The sequence below is a fragment of the Diceros bicornis genome, chromosome 19 (assembly GCF_020826845.1).
Source record: "Diceros bicornis minor isolate mBicDic1 chromosome 19, mDicBic1.mat.cur, whole genome shotgun sequence".
Lineage (NCBI taxonomy): Eukaryota > Metazoa > Chordata > Mammalia > Perissodactyla > Rhinocerotidae > Diceros > Diceros bicornis.
In genome coordinates this window covers 31569146-31587454 of record NC_080758.1, presented here as the reverse complement: position 1 = coordinate 31587454, position 18309 = coordinate 31569146, and the positions used below count along the sequence as shown (strand labels likewise).

Sequence of the window (18309 nt, the reverse complement as noted above, 5' to 3'; positions counted from 1 at the left end):
GGAAGAGCCAGAAAAGGAGACTGAGAAAGAACATTCAGAGTGGTGGAAGAAAAACCAGGAGAGTGTGGAGTCAGTGGAGCCAAATGAAGCATATTTTTAAAAAGAAGTGCTCAACTGTGTTGAATGCTGCTAGGGGATTACGTAAAATGAAGAGATAGACATGATCAGCCAATTTGGCAATTGGAGGTAATTTAAGACCTTGATGACAGGAGTTTCAGTGGACTAGTTTGGGCAGAAGCCTAAGTGAAGGGAGTTGAAGAGTAAATATTGACTTCTGGATAAAAATGGTAGATGGACCACAATGAAAACCAAGGCAATCACTAACTCCAGGGAACACAAAAAGTTGTTTAGTGATGGAAATGTCGTCATAATATATCACATGGCTTAGCTTGGAGGGCATATTTGCAGTCTTAACTCGTAATACTGATCTAACCGTTATGACATCATTATATCAAGAAAATGGTAGGTGGGATGGTACATCTGGGGGAAGGTGGGAAGGGACTGGAAAGAGCTAAATCCTGCCTTTTAAAATGATGTGTAAATCAAGATAATGAGCCGAGGTGTAGGATTTGTAAGGGTGGAGAAGGTGTGAAGTATATATAACATAGAAAGCAAGTATAAAAGGCATTTGGGATACCCAGAAGGTCCATGTTACATGCGAGGTGAGCTATTTGCAATGCAGCAATCAGCACAGTAATGAGACTTTTTCCAGCCAGAGGGGGTTCCAAGAAGGTGGATATTGGGAGAAGCAGATCCTCTGGCATCTGGAGGTGGAGTTTGGGGGCTTCAAGGAGGCCCTAGTGTGGGAGGCAAGTCTTAGAACAATGATCCTGGTAGACATGGCTGGCAGAACACACATGTCCTGGCCTGTCCCAGGGCCTGAGCCCTTCGGTTAGTGTAGCCCCATCCCTTTTCAGGTGGTAACTTGGACATGAAGCACAGAGAGGGTAAGGTGCTGGGCCAAGGCCACACAGTCTGGCCTCAACCTGCCCCCCAACCCACAGAGTCTCAAGAGGGCAATAGTTTGAACCCAGCTTCTTTCGAGGCCATGAATGGAATGAAAATGTTCCTCCTGGGTTAACCCAGGAAGCTACTCTCTCTGGAAAAATCTCTTCAGCTTTTAATAAGAGTAATGGTATTAATAACACAATACTACTATTAATTAACTTTACAGTGGTGCAGGTGCGTTTCTAAACCTCTTCTATATCACATGATTTCAGTCCTCACAACAGCCCTATGAGGTGGGTACTGGGATCTTCCCTACTTTACACTGAAGGAAAGGGAGGCACAGAGAGGTCAAGTGACCAGCCCAAGTCATGAAGTTTTGAGCACCAGAGGCCAGATTTCGACAGGCCATCGAGCTCCAGCATCCTCACAGCCCCTGAGGGGATGTTCCTGAAAAGCCTGCACCAGGTCCTGAGTGTGGGAGGCCCCCTCCCGGGGACTCTGGACCCCTCACAGCACTTGAGAGGCAGGAGGCAGCAGTGTTCCCTGGAGCTTCCTTGCAGCCCCCTGGCAAGAAGGCCAAGCGCCTGGGGGCTGGGACAGCTGGGGGCTGTGCAAAGCCTGAGAGGTGTGGGGTGGCCAGCCTGGGTCCAAGGACCAGAGGGGCATTCTGGTGGCCTGGGAGAGGGAGGCTTCCGCTCCTTCAACCCGCCAGCCTGGAGTCATGAATCAAAGGCTGCTTTCTCAGGCTGGGCCCATTTGACTGTGCCTTCCCTCCCTAGCCCCAAAGCCTCCATGTCCCCACTCCCGCCCCAGGCCTGAGATGGTACCTGCCCTGGTCCCCACAAACTAGGGTCCTGTCAGGGGTAGGAATTGGGGAAGCTGGCTGTCAGGTTTTGTGGGGCTTTCCCCCAACCTTTGAACCTTACTGGGTCTGGATTTCTCTTTACCCCCATAGAAGGTCCCCCTCCCCCATGCTCCTGCCTGGGAGGGGAGTGATGGTGACATGACAAGAAGCTGTCCTCAAAGCCCCCAGTCTCTGAGTCCCTGGACCCCGCTCCCCAGCTTCCCCCAGAAGCCTGCCCCACCCACTCTGTGGGAATGGCTCCCTGATTCCGTGTTGGTCCTTTGCCTCCACAACTGCAGCGGCCTGGTCCACGGGCTGCAGGCAGCAATTTCCTTTCCTGGGGCAGCCAGGACAAAGCCCTCTGTCCCCACCACCTTGGGTGTGTGCCGTTCTTGGTCACTTGTCCTCTCACAGGGCTAACCCTCCCGATGGGGTCCCACACACCTGACTGTCCCCTGCCCTGCCACCCCTGGGACAGGGCCTGACCCTGGGAACCCCCCTACCCCTTTCTCAGGGGGCTGTGTCAGGGGACAGGGCTCACTGACCTCCGGCCTCTTCTGGGGGATAGCTTGAAAGCCAGAAAGCTTGGAGACGGTCTCCAGGCGACCCCCGACTGTCCCTCTCCCTGAGTCCAGAGAGCCGCAATCACAGTCTCGGCAGCTCCTGTCACACTGTGCCACACCGCTGCCAATGACAGCCTGGAGGCCGGTACCCCTCCCCCACCACCTCTGCACAGACAGGCCCACGTGTGTCCCCAGACGCCTGAATCACTGCTGACGGCTTGGGACCTGGCGGCCGTGGGCTCCTGGGGAGCCACAGGGGAAGGGGGGTGGCGGCCACGTCACCTCCAAGGGAACACCTGCGGACATAAATAGGCAGTCAGCGAAGGCAGCGCAGCACAGCCCACAGAGCAGCATCGCTCACTGTGCCCACCTGCGCCAAGATGCCCGACACCATGCTGCCTGTCTGCTTCCTTGGCCTGCTGGCCTTCACCTCCGCTTGCTACTTCCAGAACTGCCCGAGGGGCGGCAAGAGGGCCATGTCCGACCTGGAGCTGAGACAGGTACAACTGTGGCCCATCTCAGGGCTGCCGGGAAGGGGCAGAGCCCCAGGGCTGGCACCACAGTGCAGGGGCTAGGAAAGAGGGACGTTGCGGGAGAGGCAGGCTTTAGGGGAGCGCCCAGCAGAAGAAGGGAGGCTTGGCATGGCGGGGTAGAGGGGACCAGGCTGCCAGGCAGGCTAGGATAGGCTGTAGGGTGTCCTGGACACTGTCCCCATCCAGGCAAGGGATGCATGAAAGAGATGTTTCCCTAGTAACTGGGCTTGGGACTGGATCCGGGAGAACCATGGGTGCCTCTCTTCCAGCACTGGCTGGAGCAGCGGAGGATCTGTCCTCCCTAGCATTCAAGGCCTTCCCCATTCAGCTCCCAGCCTCTCCAAGCCACAGGCTCCCCGGGCCCAATAATACAGAAGCTGGCCATTGCTCTGAGCTTGCCTGAGTGGGAGGTGTCACCCAAGCATCCTGTAAGGAAGTTCTGCTGGGTATCTAGCCCAATTCTCTCATGCTGCATGTCCAATGGATTCCCCTTTATTCCATTTTCAGCAGAGCTGAAGGAAATCTAATCACTATGCTCAGTTCTGCCCAGGCTACAGGTGGCTCAATTTTGAGCTGTTGAACAAACTAGGGTGTGTCGGTGGGCAGCCCCCACAGACTCCCCTTCCCTCTGCTTGGTGCCTCACGCCCTCCTCTAGGGCTCAGGCCTCTGCCACCCACATGGTTAGTCCATAGGCAGGTGAGCAGAGGTCAGGGCCCCAGTGAGGTCTAGCCAGGAGTAGGGGAGTGGAGGGCAAGGCTGGAGAGCAGACAGCAAAGGGGAGGAAGGACCTGGTTGTGTTTTGGAGGGGGCGGGGCCCTCTCTGCATGGAGGGGTGCGGAGGGAGGTGCTAGAGATCCAGGTTGAGCCAAGGGGCAGGGGAAAAAGGTCTAGGTTGGGGGATGGTTGTGGGCAGCCGAGAGATGAGTGCAGACCACTGAGGCCCCAGAGCTGAGGAGGAAGCCCTCCCCCTTGCTGTAGCCCGTGGGAGACCCCTCCCTCAACGGAGCGGGGAGATGCTGAGGGCTGTCACTGAGACCCGGCCCTCAGTCACCTGAAAACCAAAGGAGTGTGGTCGATTTTGACTCCCCTCCTTTGACCGCTTCCGGGGTCAAAACAGCGCCAGAGCGAACCCGGTCCTCCGGGGCTCCTCTGCCGGCCCTTCCCCGCCCAGAGGGGCCCGGACTCCCCGCCCGCCTCGCGGGGTCCCCCGACTGAGCCCGGCTCGCCCTCCCCGGCTCCCGGCTCACCCCTGCCCTCCCGCCAGTGCCTCCCCTGCGGCCCCGGGGGCAAAGGGCGCTGCTTCGGGCCCAGCATCTGCTGCGGGGACGAGCTGGGCTGCTTCGTGGGCACGGCCGAGGCGCTGCGCTGCCAGGAGGAGAACTACCTGCCGTCGCCCTGCCAGTCGGGCCAGAAGCCGTGCGGGAGCGGGGGCCGCTGCGCCGCCGCCGGCATCTGCTGCAACGACGGTGCGCGTCGGGGTGGCCTGGGGGCGGCGGGGTGGCCCGGGGCTGCCCAGGGCAGGCGGGGGTGGCGCCGGGCCGGGCGGGGCGGGCCGATCTGGGTCTGGTTCGGGGCGCCCGAGATGCGCCCACTCCCGGGGACGCCGCGTGCTCAGACCGTGCCCCCCGCAGAGAGCTGCGTGACGGAGCCCGAGTGTCGGGAGGGCGCCGGCTTCCGCCGCCGCGCCCGCGCCAGCGACCGGAGCAACGCGACCCAGCTGGACGGCCCGACCGGGGCCCTGCTGCTGCGGCTGGTGCAGCTGGCGGGGGCGCCCGAGCCTGCCGAGCCCGGCGTCTACTGAGCCCCCCGCCCCGCCCGCGCGCTCGCCCCGCTCGCCCTCGCAGCACGAAAAATAAACCTTTGTAAATGCACTGGCTGGTGTCTGTCTCCCTCTCTGGGGTTGGGGAGGGGAGTGGCGGGGAGGATGGGGCTCGGATACCCTCATCCCCCGCCCCAGCCAGTCCCAGGGATTTCGTGGGGGAAGAGGTCTTGGGCCAGCAGAGTTCTAGATGGAACTGGGGACCAGGCGACCTAGAGGGGTGAGGAGGGGAAGGGCCAGGACGAGAGTGGCCGTGGAGGGGCTGGGTCGGGGATCTTCCGGCAGAGGGATAGAAGTAAAGGCAGAGAGGGGGAAAGATGTGGGTGGACAAGACAGCAAGAGAGAGACAGATATAGCAGAACGATGGCGAGAGACATTGAGAGTGACAGAGAGAAGAGAGAGAGAAAGGTGGAAGGGGACGACAGCCAAGGGGTGACCAGGAGTTCCTGTCCCCATTTACATCCCAGGAGACTGAGGCACAAACAGCTTCAGGGACCCACCCAGGTCCCCAGATTCCCAGTTCACTGTCTACTTCATTCAAGGCTGTGCCTTGTGTGAGTGTGTATGTGTGTGGGGGCGGCAACATCACCCCAGAGCCAGCAGAGAAAGGGCTCCATGCTATCTGTCCGGGAGGAAACTAAGCTCCCCCCACTGGGGCCCCTCAGCGAGTGAGGGAGACAGAGCCCACTGAGAACCCAGCTACATACCCGCCTGATCCAGCCACACAAACCACACACACACTCAGGCCAACACAGAGGAGAGAACAATTGTTAGAGATGTGCTCTGTGATCCTTGACCACAGTCACAGATCTAGACCCTGAAATACGCGTTCAGAAGCACAGACAGGGCTGGCCCGATGGCGCAAGCGGTTAAGTGCGCGGGCTCCGCTGCGGCGGCCCGGGTTCCCTGTTCAGATCCGGGCGCGCACCGCTTGTCTCGCCATGCTGTGGCGGCGTCCCATGTAAAGTAGAGGAAAATGGGCATGGATGTTAGCCCAGGGCCAGTCTTCCTCAGCAAAAAGAGGATTGGCAGATGTTAGCTCAGGGCGGATCTTCCTCACACACACACACACACACACACACAAAGCAGCACAGACACACCCAGAGAAACAGACACGACGATGGCCCGGCACATGTACACACTCACACGTGTGTGCACACACTAGGACCTTCCACCCTTCGACACGTGCAGCTCCAGGGCAGATGTCTGCTAGCATTTGGCCATTGCTCTTCTCTGTCCCTCTTTGTCCCCTCCATTCCATCTGCCCCTTTATCCCCTTTCCCCTCACTCCCCTCTCTTCCCCTGTCCCTCCAGCTCTTTGGCCTGCTCTTGCTCCTCTCCTTGTCCCCCTGAATCCCTCCCTTGCTTCTTCTGCCTGCTCACCCCTCCATTACCTCCCATCCTTCTCTCTCTGCCCCCTCTGTTCTCTGCTTCCTCTCCTGGGGATTTCTTGCTCCAGGTCTTGGAGCCACAAGAGGGTACATCTCCTGTGGAGTCCTCTGTTGATTTGGAGGCCAGAAGGGAGCACAGGTGGAGAGAAGTCACTTTGAGCTCTGACCCTAACACCCTGACTAGGGCAGAGCCTCGTGACTCAGTCTCAGTCAGCCCTGGCTGGGGTCTAGGCACCAAGCCAAGGTCAGGCTCTCTTCTGGTCTTAGAGCTCCACGATTCTCTCATCCCTGACCCGGTTCAGTGTCCAGCATGATTAAGACTAGTGGGTGTGTATGAGTGTGTGTGTGTGCGCGCGCGCGCGCACGCAGGAGCCCTGCCGGCTTTAATCCCTACCACAGCCTCCTGCCTCTGCCCTGGTGTGGCCCATTCAGGGCCAGTCCCCAGGTCTGAGAAGGGCTGGGGCAGGACCACACCAAACAGGATTTGAGTACGCCTGCCAGATGGAGGGAGGTGGGAAGGGGCAGCTGGTTTTTTTTTTTTTTTTTTTTTTTTTTTTTTTTTTTACATTTTTATTGATATTTTAATGGTTTCTAACATTGTGAGATTTTGGGTTGTACATTTTTGTTTGTCCTTCACCCCATATATGACTCCCTTCACCCCTTGTGCCCATCCCCCACCCCCCACCCCCACTTCCCGGGTAACCACAGTCCAGTTGTCTCTGTCCATGTGTTTGTTTATATTCCACATATGAGTGAGATCATACAGTGTTTGTCTTTCTCTTTCTGGCTTATTTCACTTAACATAATACGCTCCAGGCCCATCCATGTTGTTGCAAATGGGACGATTTTGTCTTTTTTTATGGCTGAGTAGTATTCCATTGTATATATATACCACATTTTCTTAATCCAATCGTCAGTCGAGGGACACTTAGGTTGCTTCCACTTCTTGGCTATGGTGAATAATGCTGCAATGAACATAGGGGTGCATAAGCCTCTTTGGATTGTTGATTTCAGGTGCGTTGGATAGATTCCCAGTAGTGGGATGGCTGGATCATAGGGCATCTCTATTTTTAATTCTTTGAGGAATCTCCATACCGTTTTCCATAGAGGCTGCACCAATTTGCATTCCCACCAGCTGTGTATGAGGGTTCCTGTTTCTCCACATCCTCTCCAACATTTGTTGTTTTTTGTCTTGGTGATTATAGCCATTCTAACGGGCGTGAGGTGGTATCTTAGTGTTGTTTTGATTTGCATTTCCCTGATGATTAGTGATGTTGAGCATCTTTTCATGTGCCTATTGGCCATCTGTATATCTTCCTTGGAGAAGTGTCTGTTCATTTCCTCTGCCCATTTTTTGATCGGGTTGTTTGTTTTTTTGTTGTTCAATTGTGTGAGTTCTTTATATATTATGGAGATCAACCCCTTGTCAGATGTATGTTTTGCAAATATTCTCTCCCAGCTGGTTGGTTGTTTGTTCATCTTGATTCTGATTTCATTTGTCTTATAAAAGCTCTTTAGTCTGATAAAGTCCCACTTGTTTATTTTTTCTTTAGTTTCCCTAGTCTGGGTAGGCATGTCATCTGAAAAGATTCCTTTAAACCCAATGTCAAATAGTGTGTTGCCTATATTTTCTTCTATGAGTTTTATAGTTTCAGGTCTCACCTTCAGGTCTTTGATCCATTTTGAGTTAATTTTTGTGTATGGCGATAGCACATGGTCCACTTTCATTCTTTTGCATGTGGATGTCCAGTTTTCCCAACACCATTTATTGAAGAGACTTTCCTTTCTCCATTGCATGTCCTTAGCACCTTTGTCGAAAATTAGCTGTCCGTATATGTGTGGTTTTATTTCTGGGCTTTCAATTCTGTTCCATTGATCTGTGTGTCTGTTTTTGTACCAGTACCATGCTGTTTTGATTACTATTGCTTTGTAGTATGTTTTGAAGTCAGGAATTGTGATGCCTCCTGCTTTGTTCTTTTTCTTTAGGATTTCTTTAGCTATTCGGGGTCTTTTGTTGCCCCATATAAATTTTAGTATTCTTTTTTCTATTTCTGTGAAGAATGTCATTGGGATTCTGATTGGGATTGCATTGAATCTGTAGATTGCTTTAGGTAATATAGACATTTTAACTATGTTTATTCTTCCAATCCACGTGCATGGGATATCTTTCCATTTCTTTATGTCATCGTTGATTTCCCTCAATAATGTCTTGTAGTTCTCATTGTATAGGTCCTTCACCTCCTTGGTAAGATTTATTCCTAGGTATTTTATTCTTTTTGATGCAATTGTAAATGGTATTATCTTTTTGAGCTCTCTTTCTGTTAGTTCATTATTAGCATATAGAAATGCAACTGATTTTTGTAGATTGATTTTGTACCCTGCAACTTTGCTGTAGTTGTTGATTGTTTCTAACAGTTTTCCAACAGATTCTTTAGGGTTTTCTATATATACAATCATGTCATCTGCAAATAGTGAGAGTTTCACTTCTTCGTTACCTATTTGGATTCCTTTTATTCCTTTTTCTTGCCTAATTGCTCTGGCCAAAACCTCCAGTACTATGTTGAACAGGAGTGGTGAGAGTGGGCAGCCCTGCCTCGTTCCTGTTCTCAGAGGAATGGCTTTCAGTCTTTCCCCGTTGAGTATGATGTTAGCTGTGGGTTTGTCATATATGGCCTTTATTATGTTGAGGTACTTTCCTTCTATTCCCAATTTATTGAGAGTTTTTATCATAAATGGATGTTGTATCTTGTCAAATGCCTTCTCTGCGTCTATTGAGATGATCATGTGGTTTTTATTCTTTGTTTTGTTGATGTGATGTATCACGTTGATTGATTTGCGGATGTTGAACCATCCCTGCGTCTCTGGTATAAATCCCACTTGATCATGGTGTATGATCTTTTTAATATATTGTTGTAGGGCAGCTGGTTTTTAAAAAATGGATCATAGTCCTGAATGTAAAATCTAAAACCATAAAACATCTTGAGGAAAATATGGAGAAATTCTTTACGACTTCGAGTTATGTAAAGATTTTTTAGTTCTGTCACCAAAAATAAGACCCATAAAAGAAGAAATTTGACGGGCCAGCCCTGGTGGCCTAGTGGTTAAGTTCGATGCGCTCCGCTCTGGTGGCCCAGGTTTTGTTCCTGGGTGCAGACCTATGCCACTCATCTGTCAGTGGCCATGCAGTGGTGGCAGCTCATATACAAAAACAAGAGGAAGATTGGCAGCTGATGTTAGCTCAGGGTGAATCTTCCTCAGCAAAAAAAAAAAAAGAAGAAGAAGAAATTTGATGCATTTGAAATTCATCAAAATTAAGAACTTCTGCTCTTTAAAGGACTGTAAAGAGAATGAAAATGCAAGCCACCGACTGGGAGAAAAGATTTACAATCACGTGGCTTAAAAAGGACTTATGTCCAGAATATATAAAGACCTCTTGAAACTCAATAATAAGAAAACAACCCAACTTTTTAGATGGGCAAAAGATTTAAACAAATACTTCATCAAATAGGATATATAGATGGCAAATAAACACGAGTAAAGATGTTCAACATCATTAGTCATTAGGGAAATGCAAATTAAAACCACAGTGATATATCCATTACGATGGCTTTTGTTTTAAGAAAAAGAGCTGATAGTATCAGGTGCTGACAAGGATATGGAGCAATTGGAACTTGCATATATTGTTGGTGAGGGTGCAAGATCTTTCAATCATTCTGGAAAACTGTTCGATAGTTTCTCGTAACGTTAAACTTAAAATTACCACTTAGGGCCGGCTGGTGGCGAAAGCGGTTAAGTGAGCGCGCTCTGCTGCGGTGGCCCAGGGTTTGCCGGTTCGGATCCCGGGTGCACACCAACGCACTTCTTGTCAAGCCATGCTTGACAAGACATGGCGGCATCCCATATAAAGTGGAGGAAGATGGGCACGGATGTTAGCCCAGGGCCAGTCTTCCTCAGCAAAAAGAGGAGGATTGGCAGATGTTAGCACAGGGCTGATCTCCTCACACACACGCACAAAAAATTACCACTTAACCCAGCAATCCCATTAATAGGTTGTTGTCCAAGTGAAATGAATACCTACATTCACACAAAAACCTGTATGTGAGTGTTCACAGTGGCTCTCTTGGTAATCCCCAAAACTTTATAAGTTTTAAAAGATTAGAATTTGAACTACGATCCTTTTTTTTTTTTTTGGTGAGGAAGATCAGTTCTGAGCTAACATCTGTTGCCCATCTTCCTCTCTTTGCTGAGGAAGATTGTCCTTGAGCTAACATCTGTGCCCATCTTCCTATATTTTGTGTATGGGATGCCCCCACAGCATGGCTTGATGAGCAGTGTGTAGGTCCTCGCTTGGGATCCGAACCTGCAAACCCCAGGCCACTGAAGTGGAGCGTGCAAACTTAACTGCTACACCTCCAGGCTGGCCCCATATGATCCATTTTAAGTTGATTTTTGTGTAGAGTGCAATTATGGATGGAAGTTCATTTTTTGCATCTGGATATCCATTTGTCCCAGCGCTATTTGTTGAAACAACTGTTCTTTCTCCATTCAGTTCTTTGTAACTTTCTCAAAATCATTTGACGACATGCCTGTGAGTCTATTTATGGACTCTCTGTCCTGTTCCACTGATCTACAGCTCTATCCTTTCTCCACTACCACCCTGTCTTGCATAGGGTAGCATTATAGTAAGTCTGGAAATCAGGTAGTCTGACTCTTTCAATTCTGTTCTTTTTCAAAATTGGTTTGGCTATTTTAGTTCCTTTGCCATTGCATATAAATTTTAGAATCAACTTAATGATTTCTACCAAAAAAAAATCCTTCTGGAAGTTTGATTGGAATTGCGTAGTGATAGAATTGTGGCCAAATTTCCCAGCTTCTTTTGCAGTTGTGTGTGTCATATGACCACGTTCTTCTTAATAACATGTGAGTAAAAGGCATAGTGAGCTTGGGGTCCTAAGATAACGGGTGTGCCTCCTCCACACTCGTTCCCTTCCCACCCGGTGGAATCCACAGCGGCCCAGCCTCAAGCTTCCAGGCAGTGACAAGGCCTAGGGGATAACCAAACTATGTGACAGAAGAAACCTGGGTTCCTAAATGACAGAGTGCAACAGTGCCAGAATGCTCATCTGAGGCTCATAGGAGAGAGGGAAATAAACATCTACCTTCTTTCAGCCCCTACAGTCTCCTTCCCATTTGGGTGTCTTTATTACAGCCACCTCACCTTACCTTAACTAACCACAATCCCTGAATTCTGAAACAATTGAAAAGTGAAACTAAAGAACATGACATACGGAGACCAGAATACTACCTTTATTATTGATAGAGCTGATCTTAGAGAATGAAACTTAAATCTGCTGCCAAGTGGTCTTCACAAAGCTGAATAACAAGTTAGAGATGTTTACTGTCCCAGGCACAAGGGGCCTGGATCTTCACGGCACTTTCCTGTTGAGTTTCTGCACGTGCGATGTTGACAGCACGTGCTTCCTGGGATGGCAGCCTGATCCCAAGAGGAATCCGAGAGGAAGGGGTGGGTTGTGCATACTCCTTTCCTCTCAAACTTCCAGCAAATCAGCTACTTCTTCATCTTCCGGGAAGAGTGTGAGCTCAAGGAAACCCCTCTATGTGGAAAGAAAGATGGGGAATGGGAAAGAAATATTCCTGATCTCTGCCCCGTGGAAATCATCTTTTACGATGCTGGAAAAACTGTTGGTATAATTCCACACCATTCCAGATTGAAAAACTACCCTAAACTTAGTAGGTATGGAAGATAAGCAGACTTGCTTAGTCCTTGGATATAGACCCCTACAGAAAGTGGAAAACATTGCCCTGCAAACTTGTGCTGGAGGGCTTGGCTCATATAGTGTGACATAAAACTAAATCACAGCAATAAATGTCCACTGATGCAGTCGAAGTTTATAGTTTCCAGACTGGGGTGCTCTGTCCTAAAGCTCCCCACAGCCGTGAAGAGCTCATCTCTGATGCTGCCCACAGTACTCAGGTACTCACACATATTCATTTTTATTTTACAAATCAGTATTATTTTGTAATCCATATGTCCTAATTTGTACCATTTTTATAATTTTTATTTATTTATTTTTAGAGCCCCAGTAGATAGTTGTATGTCATAGCTGCACATCCTTCTAGTTGCTGTATGTGGGATGCGGCCTCAGCATGGCCAGAGAAGCAGTGCGTCGGTGCGCGCCTGGGATCCGAACCCGGGCCGCCAGCAGCGGAGCGTATGCACTTAACCACTAAGCCACGGGGCCAGCCCTGCACCATTTTTAGCAAAGCAAATTTGAGGCATCTTTTCATATCAGGACAATTACTTCTACCACAATCTTTTTGCTTTTTAGCTTTTATTATGAGAAATTTCAAATACACAAAAAAGTAGAGCCAATAGAAAAAGATCCCTCAGCTACCCCACCCCTGCCCCATTTAGCTTCATTATCAATGCGGGGTCACTTGGTTCATCTCTACCCCCACTCTCACCTCCCACCCCCAAATTATCTTGAAGTCAATCCCAGCCGTCATACTATTTCATCTGTGAACATTGCAGTGTGCGTCTCAAAAGATATGGACTCTTCTTAAAAACATGACCACAGATATTGTTATCACACACACGCAAACCCCAATCTCAAATTCAACAATATATTATTATGGGCCAGCCCCGTGGCTTAGCGGTTAAGTGCGCGCTTTCAGCTGCTGGCGGCCGGGGTTCGGACCCAGGGGCGCACCGATGCACCGCTTCTCTGGCCACGCTGGGGCCGCGTCCCACATACAGCAACTAGAAGGATGTGCAGCTATGACATACAACTACCTACTGGGGTTTTGGGGGAAAAATAAATAAATAAATAAAAATTATAAAAAATATATTATTATCGTCAAATATTCAGGCATTATTCAAATTTCCCCAAGTGTTCCATGAATACATTCTTTGCAATTCATTGATATCCGAGTCTGTCTTTTTTAAGGCACGAAAGAGTATAACATGGATCCTCAAGGTCCTTCTACCATCTTATATTCTTGAAGTTCCTGTAGGGAATGGCTTCTGATCTCTTTCTATTGTAATCCTCACAAGCAGGTGTAATCATCAGAGGACTTTACCACGTGTATGTCACCTAGCGTAGCCTTGCCTGTTTAGTTTCTTATTAAAATAATGTTATTTTGTAATAAATTACTTTCTTTTTCTCTACTTTATACTCCTGCTAGGACTAATTATATATTTTTGAAATTCTGTGTAGGTTGGCATATCATTCAGGAATTTCATTTCCGGGTAGTAAAGTGGGTTCACAAAGGGGGAACTACTAGTTAAAAGAAGGGAGAGTTGGGAACCACTGCCCTAGACAAGCCCCAAGCGCTTTGGAGGTCCGAAGGGGTCATTCCAATGAAGACCGAAGGCAGTGGGAATGAGCAACGGAGAAGGAGAAGAGTGAAGAATGACAGCGAGCTCTGTCTGGCCGGTCAATGACGTCACTTGGCATGCATTTCCTCAGCAACTCTCCCAGCTCCTCCTCAGCTCATCCACAGGACCCGGCATGATGCCACCTCTGGGGCGTCCCCAGGAAAACAGTTGTCAGTTGGACCCTGTGTTTTTGAGGCTGGAAAAAGAAAACACTGCCAGCCTTTGGATCCCAGGGAAAGAATGGGACAGTGGCAGATGCCAGAGGGGGTGAGGGGACCCTGAACTCTCTCCCAAGGTGGGGAAAGCTGGGCTTTCCTGTGCTCCGTGTTAGCCACTGGGGTTTGGAGGATACGCAGGGCACTCAGGGCAGAGAGGGAGGGCCCAGGGGAGATCTCGGACTTCCTGCTGATGTGGCAGGTGGACAAGCTTGGAAAAGCACAAATCATAACCACATGTCTCTAGTTGAGGAGCGTGGTTCCCTCTAGTTGCTTCCCCTTTCCGCCTGTGTGGTTTCCGAGGGACCACAGAACTTTCCTCAGATACCCATTTACACGTGTCACATACTTTGCCACAGTTGACTTGAATAAGGCCCTTTGAATAGTCTCTCGTTCCTTCAGTGACTAACCCACCAACCCTCCCTCCCCAAATAGGGGGTCAGAGGAGGGACCTGCTCTCACAGCCTCGGCAAGAACCCCAGTCTAGGTTGCTGTTGGCCATTGCGGCTTTCAAAAGCCTCGTCTCTATTCTCTTCATACCTCTCAGTAATAATCTTTTCTTCATTTTAAAAAACTTTTATTCAAGTATAATATACACACGAAAGTGAACAAATCACATGAGTGCAGTTTGATGAATTTTCGTAAACGGAACACACCTGTTTCACCAGCTCTCAGGCCAAGAAACAGAATATGACCTGCACACCAGAAGCCCCCTGCGACCCCTGCCAGTCACTGGCCCACCCAACACCTCTAGCGCCATCGCTTAGTTTTGCCTGTTTTTGTAATCTATATAAAGGAAATCTTCCAGTCCTCTTTAGCATACTTTCTCTCTCTACTCTGTCTGTGGAAGCCACACACTGCTGGGGGGGTGGTGGGAGGCAGCTGAGTGCATTCCCATTGCTCTACAGTCCTCCTGATATTGGCTTAACACAAGATTGACGTAAGGGAAACCATATTGTAGAAAAGAAACCATATTGTAATTTTGAATGACCTCTAACTAACCCTGCTGGATATGCACCCTCCAGAAGACACACACGCTTTATGGATTTATGGCCCCTGCTTGCTTTATACCTCCCAGCTGCGATAAGATGATAACTTTTTCAAGTTCCCTAGGAATGTGATGACCCCCCAACAGAGATTCTATTCTGGTATCCATCATCGACAACAACTGAAAGATCTGGTGTGGCGACTCCCAGTCTGTAACATCAGAAGGTCAACATTCCTGACAACCTTCTCTGTAGCCCGCTAGCCCTACATAACTTCTTCAAGATTTTGTACCCCTTTGAGATGGTTCTTTAGGATGCTAGTCCACCATCTTCCAATCAGCTAGCTCATCGCTTAATAAAATGCCCTTTCCCTGCCGCCATCTTGCCTCTTGACAGATTGGCTTTTATCTTATGGTGAGCAGAGTGTGCCCTTTTCACAGTAACTCCAGGGCATGGGAAAGCCACAGAAATAACATTTTTTTTTATTACTAACAGAGAGTGATGTGCTCCTGTTTTATTTGGAGTGGGAGTGTGGGCATGGATCTTGTGCAATTGCTTGCTCCACAGCAGGGGTAAGTGAATAGGTGCTTGTTCTGGGGGAGAGGGATTAGGCTTTTATTGACTCCACAAATGATCTTTGACCCAGGGACAGGTGAGAAGTGTAGGCTGAGGGAGTCTCTCTGTTTGTTCATGTCATTTGAGTTTTGTGGTCATTTCTGTCCTGCAGGGACATCCCTGTCCCGCAGGGTCCCCAACACTGCCACGTTCACTTACTGCATAGGCAGGAGCCGGGCTGCTGGGTTCAACCCAGCCCTGGCGACCCAGGGCCTCCTTGGCAGGACAATGAGCAACAGGCACAGGTGGTGCTGGTCCTCAAGCCCCCCTCCCCAGCTTGGCCACCTCTTCTGAGATACCAGTGGCCTCCTGTAGCCTGAGAGCCCAGCACCTGGGAAACACACAGGCCTTCAGCTGCCCCAGCCAAGCTCTCCTCCCCCAAGCCAGCCCTCACTCGGCTCAAGCCTCCTTCCAGATGTCAGGAAGTCATTCACTCTCCTCTGACCGCCTCCCTTTCTGTTTCCCTGTCAGATCTTTAGCTCTCTGGCTTTGGGCCTTTGAAAGTTCCTCTCAAATCCAGCCTGCTGTCGGCCCCCAGCTCTGTTTGGAGCGGGAAGCTGGGGACTGTTTCCATTTCCCTCGAAGCCAGACTCCTTGCCCCCTCCTTCTTCCACCCCCTAGAGGATTGCTGGGAGGGAACAGCACGCCCTCCCTCCCCAGGGCAGCGGGACCCGACGCTGCTCCCCTCGGCCAGCGCCGAATTCCTGCTCTGAATCGCCCAGAGCCGGGACGCAGGCCCAGGCCGGCGCGATCTTCGACACCCGCCCCACAGTGCCCTCCCCTTCCAGTTCTGACACTTAGACGCGAGTCGAGTTAGAGAGGGGAAAATCTGCTTTATTTTATTTTCATTATTTCTGGGGGTGGCTATGGAAGGGGCGAAGGGTGCGCTCCGACAGCGTCCGGGGCCGATCCGGCTCAGCGCTGGGAGAAGGCGGCCTCGGGGTCGCAGGCGGGATCCGTGCGGCAGCCGTCTGGAAGGGGTCGCCGGGTCAGGGGCCGCCCCGCCCCGCCCCGCCCGGCCCCCATCCCCGCCCCGACCCCGTCCCCTGCCCCGGCTCACCCGGGCTGCAGCAGATGCCGGCGGCGGCGCAGCGGCCCCCGCTCCCGCACGGCTTCTGGCCCGACTGGCAGGGCGACGGCAGGTAGTTCTCCTCCTGGCAGCGCAGCGCCTCGGCCGTGCCCACGAAGCAGCCCAGCTCGTCCCCGCAGCAGATGCTGGGCCCGAAGCAGCGCCCTTTGCCCCCGGGGCCGCAGGGGAGGCACTGGCGGGAGGGCAGGGGTGAGCCGGGAGCCGGGGAGGGCGAGCCGGGCTCAGTCGGGGGACCCCGCGAGGCGGGCGGGGAGTCCGGGCCCCTCTGGGCGGGGAAGGGCCGGCAGAGGAGCCCCGGAGGACCGGGTTCGCTCTGGCGCTGTTTTGGCCCCGGAAGCGGTCAAAGGAGGGGAGTCAAAATCGACCACACTCCTTTGGTTCCCAGGCGGCCCGGCGCGGGGTCGGCGCGGGGAGGGAGCGGCCGGGGCGACCCTGTGCCGCGGGGCCCTTCGCTCTGGCGCGGGGGACCAGGGCTGCGGCGCTCACCCGGCGCACGTCGAGGTCCCTCGCGGCCCTCTTGCCGCCCAGGGGGCAGTTCTGGATGTAGCAGGCGGAGGTCAGCGCCAGGAGGCCGAGCAGGCAGCAGGCGAGGCTGGGTCCGGCCATGGTGCGGGCGCGCTGGGTCCGGGTCCGGTGACTGCGGCCGTCTCCCCGGCCCGGCCTTTTTATGCCTGAGGGCCGCGCGGGCGGAGCGCTGTCTAAGAGGGCTGCCGCATGGCTGGTCACAGCGGGTCGCTGCGGGTCAGGCCCTGCGCGCCCTCATTTGCGGGGGCCAGGCTGGCAGGTCAAGGTCACCGCGTCAGCTAAGGGCTAATGGACCGAGTGATGATACGGAGTGCTGCGCGGAGAAAGGGAGCGGGTGCGGTGGCCTGGGCCCCTAGAGTGGGACCGGGAGTATGGGAGTATGGGCGGTGGGGTGCGGCCCACCCAAGGACTATATGGCCCATTCCCAGTACCTAGCAATGGGGGCGAAGGGGAACAGGGTGGTACTCGGGCCTCTCCAGGCCAGAAGAGGCTCTGGCAGGACTTTCATCTCTGGGCCTCTTGTCCGGCCTCTTGCTTGCAGCCTTGTCCTCTCTGTTAGGAAGGTGTCCTCTTTCTGAACGTAAATTTCCCGGAACCCATCCCCCACTCCCACTCCCCACACGGACACCACTTCCCTGCACCTGGGCCTTGGATGGGTAAGATCTTTATTTTCTCTAACTTCTAACTGAAATTCAGCCTTTCCTTCAACTGTGAGGTAGGCAACAAACCACAGTGGAATTTGCAATACCCGTGGCTTTGTCACAAGTCGAAGTGACAGATATCCTCCTGTCACATTACAGCTATTGCAAATGTCTCTCAACATTGTTTAGACTCATCATCACTTTGACATCATGGCATTTGTTGGACCTGCCACTGGATCTTGTTATCTAATGCTTTAAATAAAGAGGCACATTTGTGACTATATCAAGAATTTGTTTCAACATTTTGATACCTGAATATAAATATAATTGGTGATGGGCCAGCCCCGTGGCTTAGCAGTTAAGTGTGCACACTCTGCTACTGGTGGCCCGGGTTCGGATCCCGGGCGCACACCGATGCATGCTTCTCCGCATCCCACATACAGCAACTAGAAGGATGTGCAGCTATGACATACGACTATCTACTGGGGCTTTGGGGGAAAAATAAATAAAATTATTAAAAAAAAAAATAATAAATAAATAAATATAATTGGTTTCTTTTGTAATCCCATGTCTTTTGTTTTATGCGTTTAAAAACAGAGTGCTGGGGCCGGCCCGGTGGCGCAGGCGGTTGGGTGCGCGCGCTCCGCTGCGGCGGCCCGGGGTTCGCTGGTTCGGATCCCGGGCGCGCACCGACGCACTGCTTGGTAAACCATGCTGTGGCGGCGTCCCATATAAAGTG

General features: G+C 51.6%; 2 protein-coding genes across 2 annotated transcripts; one reads left to right on the top strand and one right to left on the bottom strand.

Annotated features, from left to right (window-relative positions):
• The first annotated feature begins 2735 nt into the window (after positions 1 to 2735).
• On the top strand, positions 2736 to 4741 carry AVP (arginine vasopressin). Its single transcript, XM_058562150.1, has 3 exons — positions 2736 to 2855; positions 4154 to 4355; positions 4521 to 4741. The coding sequence occupies exons 1-3, from the start codon at positions 2736 to 2738 to the stop codon at positions 4688 to 4690; spliced, it is 492 nt and encodes a 163-aa protein (XP_058418133.1). The 3' UTR covers positions 4691 to 4741.
• Positions 4742 to 16133: 11392 nt separating this feature from the next.
• Positions 16134 to 17039, bottom strand: OXT (oxytocin/neurophysin I prepropeptide). The gene is made up of 3 exons (XM_058563092.1): positions 16891 to 17039; positions 16375 to 16576; positions 16134 to 16285 (listed from the first exon to the last, which is right to left on the bottom strand). Exons 1-3 carry the CDS (start codon positions 17008 to 17010, stop codon positions 16230 to 16232), a joined length of 378 nt encoding a protein of 125 aa, XP_058419075.1. The 5' UTR covers positions 17011 to 17039; the 3' UTR covers positions 16134 to 16229.
• Positions 17040 to 18309: the final 1270 nt, after the last annotated feature.

Coding starts and splice junctions, on each gene's coding strand:
- OXT (XM_058563092.1), bottom strand. CDS start 17,010: ATGGCCGGACCCAGCCTCGCCTGCTGCCTGCTCGGCCTCCTGGCGCTG. Junction 16,577..16,890: donor GGGACCTCGACGTGCGCCGG/GTGAGCGCCGCA, acceptor CCCTCCCGCCAG/TGCCTCCCCTGCGGCCCCGG. Junction 16,286..16,374: donor CGGCATCTGCTGCAGCCCGG/GTGAGCCGGGGC, acceptor GACCCCTTCCAG/ACGGCTGCCGCACGGATCCC.
- AVP (XM_058562150.1), top strand. CDS start 2,736: ATGCCCGACACCATGCTGCCTGTCTGCTTCCTTGGCCTGCTGGCCTTC. Junction 2,856..4,153: donor CCGACCTGGAGCTGAGACAG/GTACAACTGTGG, acceptor CCCTCCCGCCAG/TGCCTCCCCTGCGGCCCCGG. Junction 4,356..4,520: donor CGGCATCTGCTGCAACGACG/GTGCGCGTCGGG, acceptor TGCCCCCCGCAG/AGAGCTGCGTGACGGAGCCC.